At 43.2% G+C, this 10,791-nt stretch overlaps 1 protein-coding gene across 1 annotated transcript in view; it reads left to right on the top strand.

The window, feature by feature from the left end:
* Nucleotides 1-899: 899 nt before the first annotated feature.
* Nucleotides 900-10,791, top strand: part of myo15aa (myosin XVAa) — a 45,964-nt gene continuing 36,072 nt past the window's right edge. The window contains exons 1-4 of the mRNA XM_081609817.1: nt 900-9,095; nt 9,402-9,484; nt 9,611-9,674; nt 10,444-10,553. Coding sequence (XP_081465943.1) covers nt 3,639-9,095; nt 9,402-9,484; nt 9,611-9,674; nt 10,444-10,553 — 5,714 coding nt within the window. The 5' untranslated portion in view covers nt 900-3,638. The remainder of the gene's footprint in view (nt 9,096-9,401; nt 9,485-9,610; nt 9,675-10,443; nt 10,554-10,791) is intronic.

The following is a 10,791-nucleotide window of genomic DNA, read 5'->3' as shown; positions in this document are numbered from 1 at the left end:
TTTTGTGGACCTTAATTGCGGTGAAACTCTATTCAAAAGGCTCAATATCTTACTGGCATGCGAAGTGTGAACAATTGATTTTTGGAATACGTCAGCAAACAATTACAACACTCCAGATATGAATATTACTTGCACTGATATTCACAATTATTTCTCCTGTCCTGTTCTATTCTAGCCAGTGAGTATTTAAAAATGACATAAATTTTCCTTGTTTCTTACTTGGTATTTGTGCTTCATTCTGTACATTTAAATTAAAATCTAAATAAACGTAATACCTTGCATTCTTACAAGTGCAGTCATCGATATTCTCAAGTTGTACGATCTCATGCCCAGGCATGCTTAGTATTTTTCGCCTCTGACAGACTGCAAAGGGCAAAACTTCATTTTAATTTTGCTGAGTCACCTCTGGTGCTTCACATCATTCGTTCTTCATCCTAGGCAATCTTCATTACAAACCTGAATCTGTATTTTCTTTGTGCTTCTTATTGATTGGCATCAGGAGGCAGAATCTCTTGACTACACTCTCACTGCCTAAATTTACTCCATGTTAACAGAAAATCACAGTTTTAGTCGTCCTGATGCAACTACTGGCTATCATCTTTGTGCAGTTGCTTCATTTATTTATTTTTTATTTTTTTTACGTCACTTCTTCTCAGTACCTTCTTTTTGCCATTGTCTCCACTTCTCCTACCTCTACCATTGACCTGGTCAGCGCCAGTTCACTCGTTCGTCCGACCAAAAGCAGAAGATGCTTATCAAACATTCCCGTACATGTGGTGTTTGTTGAATCACACTACTCAGTATATCTGATATGGATTGAGGAACTTTTGAACTTTTCCCTGTACCTACTTGCCATGAATATCCCACGTCTGTAGTTAAATGATACCAGCGTCTGCTACCGTTACATGCCCAGCCTGCAGGATACGTAGCAGATTATTGTGGTCGCTGCTCCTGGGAAATGTGATGCAGACTTCAGCTCGATAATTATTAGAGGTCAAAAATGTTTCTCGCCACGTCTAGCTTTTCGCATTTTCACAAAACAACCAAAGATGTGAAGGTATTTTATGGGGATTTATGCGAAAGACGACACGTATAACCCAAAGTAAAGGACAAGGAGAAGCGTGGTATGAATTTGGTTTGGTTTACTGCTGTCACACTATCACTGCGAACAAAGCTTTCATTTTGACAGTGGTAGAATACATAGGAAAACCGTTCTCCAACATTGCCTTCCTTTGCATTTAATATAATACACGGTGTGATTAGCACATAATCCAGTCCACCACAGTTTCTTTGGACATGAGTTGAGTAATTCTGCATCAGTGTGCACCGCTGACTCAAACATCACAACCATGATCCAGTTACAAATCATAAAACTGCAACTCAATGAAATAGTTTACTCCTCTGCAAAGGCTAGTTTCTTCAAAGCGATAGTGGAACCCTGTGGACTGCTGGGGGGTGTTCATAGAGCATTTAATAACTAGACAGTCAGCTTAACCTTTAAAGAAAAAAACAAAAAACAAAAAAAACCAAGTGGTGATGTCATGGAAAAGCATGGTACCTGGTTCTGAGACAGCAGAACACTGTGAATTATGTCCATTGTTCACTGTATACAGGCTGTGTGATGAATCATGTATGGCACACATTCTTCAAAGACATTACAGGATTTCATGTTCCACAAAATCACTTTCAGACGTCATTTTTCTTGTGTTTCATAATTAATGCACAATATACCTTTATTGATCTATTACCTGAAACCCCAATAAAACGAATTCAAGATAGTCGTCATGAACTGATGTCATATTTAAAGGTTAAGAGGTCTGGTATGGATTGCACTGAGTGAAGGATGATGTGTGAGATTAAGATGTAAAATAAAATCTGCTTTTTGGCTCCCGGCTGCCAACCTTTGACTCAAATCTGTTCTGTTTATTCCTGTTTGTGTGCGAGAAGGCCCGGGTTGGGTTGACCTGTTGTGATATATTTATAGGAGCCTGTGATGAATGTTTCATCCTATCTGCGTAGGAGGAACACGGGGCACCCATTAAACATTCATTTCTGCCACTGAGATGACCTCCTGGAAAATCAACCCATCATTGACGAACGAACCCCAAACCCTCTTATCAATACGCTAACGCCCAGCTGTACTCAAAATCAGTTCCCAACCCAATGTTAAGTCCTGACGTTCAGTCAGAGATACACACACCTATATTTATGTTTTTAAAGCACATAACCTACTAGAAAAGTTGATATTGTTTTATAGTTTATGCTTTTTAGAAACGCAATAGATTGGCAACTATTAACAACTACAGGCAACGAGACGTGTCCGTGAACTCCACTGACTATAGGGTGTTACATTTGCAGCTATGCATGATAAATAATTATATTGCAATTCTATTTTCATACAATGCTATACTAATAACTTTTTTTTGTTTTGCATAGCTAATTTATTATATGAATCCTTTATATCTTCATGCGCGACAGTTGTGGCCTCTACATGCATTATTGGTGTAAGCTGATAGCGTTGGATGGATGAGCGTTGTGTCATACATCGTCATTCCCGGCTGTGATCCGTCCTGCCACTGATGGGCATCTTTTGGCTCCGAGTACCTTTGCCGCTCAGACACAGTTTAGCAACAGCTCAGCCAGCGTGCATTATTCATACACAAGTGAACCAGTAGATATGGTTACACCAAGATAGTACACCTGCTATATTAAGGTGCCCTTTGCGGCTTTAAAAGGTAACGCTCACTCAGATTGCACATGCAGGTGAAGGCAAACGGGACATGGGCTTCGTTTCTGGTTGTAGATGCATTGAAAAAAAAAATACGACAAGATGTCAGACCCGACAGAAACGTTAGAATGAGGGTTTCAGTAACCAGAGAGAGACACAGAGGGTTGCAGGAGGTCACAAAGGCAAGCTGACGTGGATGTGGGAGGATACAGCCACAGATAAAACACACACGGACACGCGGTCTAAAACAAAGAGGACACCGAGGCTCACACCATTGCACTCACGCTTGCTCTCCTTGTCAGAGGGACTTGCTGCCAAAGTTGGTGCGGCCGCCACCATGAGGATTCCCTGCCGGGCTTACGGACCGGATTTACAATGAACATTAGACAAAGGACTACACTGACTCTGTCATTGGAATGGCAGGATAATTTATTCATTGTGTGACCCTGGGAGGTTACTTACAAACACATAAAAGAACAGGATCTTACATCGGACACTACTTTTGTTTTTGAAAAAGAGATGCACTTTGCACTTCTAGCCACAAATGGATTAAACTAGAGACTTTTCTGGACACATTTCTTTCTTGTTAAACTTATACAACTCTTTTTCTTTCTTTTTTTTGACAACTGAAGGAGAACCGTAACACGAGTGAGCACAGATGGCTGAGATTTCGACTCCATTACTAGATCGTGTTTTAACAGAAAGTGGCTGGGGTTCGTCTGAGGGTACTTTACAGAGCAACTGACCTGGGAGAGAGGGCATTTCAAAGGTTTTCAAACTTGTGATGGACTGAGAAGCAAATGGAAGGATGTTAATGCTGTTAAAACCCATCGACTTTTTTATACTCACCTGCTTTTGCAGTACTTTTGGGAACTTCTTCGTCTAATTTGGAAAGATCTGAGAAGGTACCATGGCACCAAAGAAAGGTGACTCAAAATCAGCTGCTAAGAAAGGCAAGCCAGAGGAGCCAAAGAAGGGAGGAAAAGAAGACAAGAAGGGAACAAAAGATGACAAAAAAGGTGGCAAAAAGGATGCTGACCCACCGGCAAAGGGTAAGGGGAAAGATGATGGGAAGAAGGGAAAAGGAAAGAAACCTGTCAGTGAGTCAGAAGAAGGTTCAGAGGAAGAAGAAGAGGAGGTTATGTCTGAGGAACAGGAAAGTGGTGACAGTGAAGAAGAGGTAGTAACCAAGAAGGCAGCCAAGGGAGATAAGGGAAAAGGCAAGGCAGCTCTAAAAGGAGCATCCAAAGCTATGGCTATGAAACCTAAACGCGGTTCCCCTGATGATGAGGAAGATGAAGGCGATCCAAAGAGAAAACCACAAGTGAAAAAAGGCATGGATGCAGTAAATCTAAAGCAGATGAGTGATCTCAAAGGAGCGTCTAAGAGCATGATGGGCTTGGCTGCAGAGGGGCAAAAGAAGAACTTAGTTAAAAAAGTAGACGCAACAGCTCACCTTAAAGGAGCCTCCAAAGCCCTGTCAAGTATTGCTGGGAAGTCCTCTCCTTTTAGCCTGCCTTCTAAACAAGCTGACAAGGCAAAACCAAAGAGAAACCTTAAAAGCACCTCTCGCCTCTTTCTACGACTTTCCAAAAAAAAGAAACCCTCTTCTGGCAGTAAACCTCTTCTTGGTAACAGCAAGCTTTTTGCTGGCTTTGGGGGGAAATCTGGGTCTGCTGACAAAAAACCTGGTCTGTCTGGTTTCAGTTTGTTTAACAAGAAAGACGATGCCTCTAAAGAAACCGCATCTAAAAAAACACTGAATCTATCCAACTTGGGAAGTAAGGGAAATAAAATGGCATCCGAGGCAAAGGGATTAGGAGGGAAGTTCAAAGGGATGTTTGGGAAAAAGAAAGCAGGACAGGGATTTAAGAGTAAAAGCTGGATGGTTGGTAGGATGGCTGCAACAACTAACTGGTTGACGGGTAGGTTCCTGTCTTCTATGGGTCATGGCCGGCATGGGGGGCGGGCAGGACGACGGGCAAAAAAGAACCTATCCTTTGCTAGCAGGGATACCAGAGGGGGACACACACATTATTACAATGGGGCTTATGAATATGATGATAATTATGGATATGAAGAAGACTACCATAACGGGTGGGGACCACAAAACTATGAAAGACAACCATTTGACTATGACCAAAGTGATCCCTATGGAGAGCAGTTATACTATGATGATGATGACGAGTGGGAGGATGAGTATGGTTACTATGATGATGAGGGCAACTTTTATTATGATGATGAGCTTTACTATGATGATGATGTAGACAACTATGGTTACCCATATGGTTATTATGATGATGAATATGAAGACTACAATGGCCATGATGGGGCAGAGTATTACTATGGGGAAGATGGATTTCTGTACTCTGTAGAGCCAGACCCATACAGCTATTATGACGATACCATGTATGGGTTTCATGACTCATATTACCCTGAACAATATGTGGATTACTTTGACCACAACATGGCTTCTAACTATGGTATGCCAAACTCATATGGGATAATGAGCAACACCTATGATGCAGTCCCAGGAATATATAATGACCCAATGCTTGCATATGCGCAAGGTACTCAAATGTACAACCCTTATCAGCAACAGGTCACTATGAATCCTGGACTGAATCTGTCTGAGACAGGTCAGCTATTTGGACAGGAGCAGTTTTCCTCCCCTGTATCTGAACCATTTCCATCTGAACAGTTCAGAGTCCCTAGGCCCCAAGTTATGTTGTTTGGAAAAGAGAGACTAGAGGTTCAAACTTTGCCACCACCTTCTCTTCATACTCAACCCTCTCCCCAAATGTTTCTTTCTACCAATCCATCCTTGGCTCTCAATAATCAGGAGATTCTGTCAGATGTGCAATTTGAACAACCCATCCCAGCATACCTTTCTGCACAATCTCCTTTGCCCATTGACATGAATCAGCAACTTCCCACTATTCCTCTTGGAGATCCTCTCTTTCCAACAGCTGTGATCAATCATCAAGAGTACCTTCCTTCTCCTCAGCTAACTAATGTCCCTTTTACTGTTCCTCTGAACTACGTGTCCCCGTCTCCCTTACCCCCTCAATTTTCCTCCCAGGTTTACCAAGCACCTCTACCACAGGAGTCACAAATGTTTCAGTTGGGGCAAATTTCACCAGGAGCCCTGCAAATGCAGCAACCAGTGTATTCACCACTTCATTCACCAATGGTCTCCCCAGTACCAGTCCAAAAAATGAGTCCCCTTCTCTCTCCAAAGATGTCGTTAAGACCGGGATCACAAAGGGTACAAGGGCCTCCTTCAACTCACTTCTCACCACATCCAATGGACTTCAATTCAGGCTTTCAGTCGGACCCTTACATTTCTCCTCTTCTACATAGACACACTCACCGGGCCTCAATGGTAAGTCAACGGCCCACAACCCCAGTTGAATGGCAGAGAACATCAAGCCCCCCTTCTTCTCCACCGTACTATAGGAGAGGGATGTCAGTAAGAACTCAGCCATCCTTGAAACAAGGAAGAAGGGGAATTGGGTTACGCAGGGGTCCCTCCACTGTAAGACCCCATTCCCCACTTTCTAGTCCTCTGGCTTCACCACGAGCATCACTAAGAAAAAGACAAAGTCCACCTTCTTCCCCAAGATTGTCTTTCAGGCAGCAACCTCCTCCAGATGCAGTTCATCTGCCCCCTGTAAGACCACATTTGTTTAAAGGAAGAAAACAAACATCTATAATGAGGCGATCTCCTTCTCCACCTCTTCCTTCTCCACAAAGGCGGAGCCCAATTCAGCCTGAAGCTTCCCGTTCTCCACCAAAGTCTTTCCGGCCCGCTTCTCCCCATCATGCCCCCTCCCCTTCACCATCACGGGTCTCTGCTCGACCCCTTCCAACCCGCTCCTCTACCCGCAGGCTGAGAGGAGGTCCTGGAGTGAGAAGCCATGTCCCTATGGGAGCTGTGAAACCCTCACCAGCTAATCCCTATTTACAAAGACGCAGTAGACCTGGACCTCCTGTAACTCAGCAAGTAGCCCCTTTTAGGTCATCTATACATAGAGGCCCTGCCTCTCCTACAGGAGAAATGGGTTCTGGAACTACCATGCTAGCTAGATCAAGCTCTCGGCCTGCAGGTTTAAGGGAAACCAAACGAGCTGGTAGTGTCCAAGGAGCCTTCCACAGACCTGTGGGTCGTGGACAGCCTTTAGTACGAATGCCCAGAAACCAACCATCTCTTCAATCAAGGCAGTCATTCAGAGCTTCTCCAGCAGTGCCCCCACTATCTCCCCAGCCATCTTTAAAACAGAGTGGTCCTGTTTCTCCACAGCCATCGATCCGAAGGCTTCAGAGTAGACCCCATTCTCCACAACCCCTGCCACATAGATCTCCTCTGCCCTCCCGCGCCGCTTCTCCCATGTACCATATGTCTCACCCAGCTTCTCCCTTACCCCATCGATCAGTAAGACCCCACAGTCTGGGGCCAGTTTCCTTTCAGCCTCCTGTACCTCAGTCTAATCTTACTCATGGTGTCCACCTACCATCACAGGGGATTACTCAGCATAACTACACACTAATGGACCCAGGTCCATCTCCCATGCTTACCAATGCCTTACCAGGTTCTCATGTTCTCCCTCAACAACTACCACAATCCCCTAATTTGGGACGTACCCTCCATAATCCTTATTTACAAAATGCTGGCATTACAACACCTTTGCAAAGGATCCCTTCTCCCATACCAGGAATGCAGGGGGATGAATCAATCATTGCACAAGAGACTCAGATGGTAAACCCATATGGGCCTCAGGGTTTATCCACTGCTTTGATGCAGAATTCCCGCTTACGCACCGCCTCATTTTCATCTCCTCTACAGCACAGTGCCAATCTCCATACAACTGTCCTGCCTCCTTCATATCCCCCCCAAATACCAGCATCTCTACCCTCTTCTCCTCTTACCTCTCCACACTTGTCCTCTGCTATGCTTACCTCTCAGCTACGTAATGCTTCCTTTGCATCTCCTTTTCAGCAACACCTGTCTCCAACTTCAGCATCACCAGCTCCAGCTTCCATCACACCACCACAAGAAAGTGTTAGAGGTAGCTCCCCACTTTTCTCTGGAGGACTGCGAACTTCCCAGATTCAAGGGTCAATGTTCAAGCTTCCAAGTGGTACTTTGGGAATGTCTAAGGGTCCTGTGGAAGTTACAGGTACAAATGACGTTGGAGTTGGTGCTGGTAATGGAAGGCTTTCCCCCTCGGTGCTCTCCAATGCTCTTCAGAACCCACATCTACGTCAAGCCACATACAGACTGCCTGATGGCTCATTGGTCACCAGAAATGAACCTGCTGAACTCGCTCCGGGTCCTTCCCCCATGTCTTCCTCTATGTTGTCTTCTGCCCTTTTAAACTCTAATATGCGTAAAGCTACATACAGGTTGCCAGATGGAACTTTGGTCACTAGAAACGAGCCAGCCCCTGTGTCTTCCTCCCCCATGCTCTCCTCAGCCATTCTTAATTCAAATGTCCGAAAGGCCTCTTATCGCCTACCAGATGGATCATTTCTTACACGTCCAGGAGAGAATGTGGAGACTGCTGAGAATGTATCTTCTTCACTTGGGCTGTCCAGTGCTCTGATGAACACAAACCTCCGCAAGGCAAAGTTTCAACTACCAGAAGGATCGTCTCTGTTTTCAAAAAATCAGCCTCAAAGTCCTACAAGCCCTCTTCTTTCTGGTGCTTTGCTAAACAGCAACATCCGCGGTGCTTCATACAATCTCCCAGACACATCATTATTGAGGCAACGTGGTACTGCTAATACTCCTGAGCAACGTTCACTTGACCTCTCTAATGCTCTCCGCAACCAGAACCTCCGGTCTTCAACCTACCGCTTGCCAGATGGAACACTCATGACACGCCCCCAGGCTGCTTCTTCACCTCAATCACTTGACCTGTCCAAGGCATTATCTAAGAACCCAAACCTTCGTGGAGCAAATTATCGTCTCCCTGAAGGTAATATCATGACACGGCTTGGGGCCCCCAGCGCTCCACAACCCCTTAACCTTTCTGGTGCTTTACGGAAATCTCAACTACAGGGGGCTTCTTTTCGCCTTCCTTCATATGCTGTGGTATCACCACATGTCCAAGGAGCTGGAGCTGAACAGCACTGGGCACAAGGTTCAGGAGCGGACGTCATGCAAGAAGATCTAGATGTTTGGGGGGCAGAGAGGGTTCTCCCTCATGGGACAGTGGAGAACCTCAACAAGTGGTCAATGTACGGAGATGGAGAATTTCCTGAACACCCCCAGAGTCTAATGAGACAAAGACCTGAAGGGGAGGGACCAGGGCAGTGGAATCTGAACAGAGAGGGGGAACCTCAGGGGCAATGGTATGACAAGGTAATAATCTAGAATGTGATAACTAATGCTGCCATACTATAATTACATAAAACAGCATTTATTTCCTGCATGATATCAATGAAGCAGAAAGACAAGCATTGGTTGAAGGGTTTGTTGAAGATGAAAATACAATTTAAGGAAGGATTTGCAAATCAGTCTAACATTACTGATGGGTGGTAAACCACAAGTCAGGAGAAAAAAGTAAATTCAAATTTTTTTCTTCAGCAAAGTGTCCATATTTGTCAAATGCATGGCTGTGTTCTTACTTGATGTCCTGATTTCTGTCTGTATACATTTGAATTACAGATGTACTCAATCAGAAGCATGCCCACAATCACTCACCGGGACTTCAGGGAGGAAGACGGTGTGGAAGACATGACTCAGTTAGAGTAAGTTTTCACTCAGACATAAAATAAGGCAAAAATTTAAAAACCTTCCACTCTGATATTAAGTAGCGTCAAGCAACAAATACTGAGAAAACCTAAAAGACAAACATGCTTTCCGTTTCGTTTTAGAGAGATGCATGAGGGCGCTGTTTTGCTGAATTTAAGGAGAAGGTTTGACAGACAGCTTATTTATGTAAGTACTGACTAAAAAGTGCCATAAATGTTTTTTGACTCCATAAAGATAAAAAAAATGTTTTGCTTGTTTTTGCATGTTCTTTTACATTTCTGGGCCTGTCACAATAATCAATTAATCAATTAATCACATGATAAAATAAAACAAACTCAATAATTTCCAATCTCGTGATTTATTGTTTTTCTCTTTCTACCAAAAATTCAATGATAAAAGTTTTCAGTCTGGAGTTTTGGTCTCAACTAAATCTTTTTTGGAGACTTCCTAATTAATTTTATTTGTTGTTTCTGTTGTTTTGTTGATTTATTTTGGATATTTAAAATATCTATCAGTTCCTGTGTGTTCATTAGAATTTAAAGTTTATTGAGCTTCGAGAATGTGTCCTTGCCATTATTGTCATTGTATTACAGGCAAATTGTCTCAAAATAACAATGTTATTGTTTATTTGTTTATCGCGATAACTTCTGGGACAATTAATCGTCAAGAAACATTAGTTGTTGTGACAGGCCTTCATTTTCAGATCATCAAACAGGTTTTAAGATCAGACAGTAATAACCAGAGTAAGAACTCTGAGTGAAAAACCAAACCATGCGAACCTGGTTTTATTGGAAAATGTAATTAAATTTTCTATGATGTGACAAGACAAAAAAAAAAAAGAAAGAAATCAGTAAAGGCTCCAGGGTACATTCTTTTATTCACAGGACTATTTAAATCTCTGTATTCAGTTGTTTCACTTCCATTACTTATGTCGCTCTTTACTCATCTCATCCAGACATACATAGGTAGCATACTGGTGTCTGTGAATCCCTACAAGATGTACAACATTTATGGGACTGACGTTGTGCTGCTGTACAAGGGTCGTGCTCTGGGAGAACACCCTCCGTAAGTAAAGTCTGCTCATAGCAAGCATGCAGAACAAAAAAAAAAGGCAATATGCTTAGAGTACAGATTGTGGCTGTTACAAGAACAAACTATTTCTTTAAAATATACGACAAGAAAACATATTGGAACATAATAGGAATCTGATCTCTGCATAAAGCTAAAAGTGTAAACAGAAGTCATCTCCCATGTTCCTCCTTAATGCAGTTGAGTTGAAGAAGCTTCTGGCTGAAAACATTAA

The sequence above is a fragment of the Poecilia reticulata genome, chromosome 8 (genome assembly GCF_904066995.2).
Source record: "Poecilia reticulata chromosome 8, P_reticulata-male-v2, whole genome shotgun sequence".
NCBI classification, from domain to species: domain Eukaryota; kingdom Metazoa; phylum Chordata; class Actinopteri; order Cyprinodontiformes; family Poeciliidae; genus Poecilia; species Poecilia reticulata.
The sequence above is the reverse complement of the archived record's forward strand: the minus strand, read 5'-3'. Positions and strand labels throughout refer to the sequence as shown.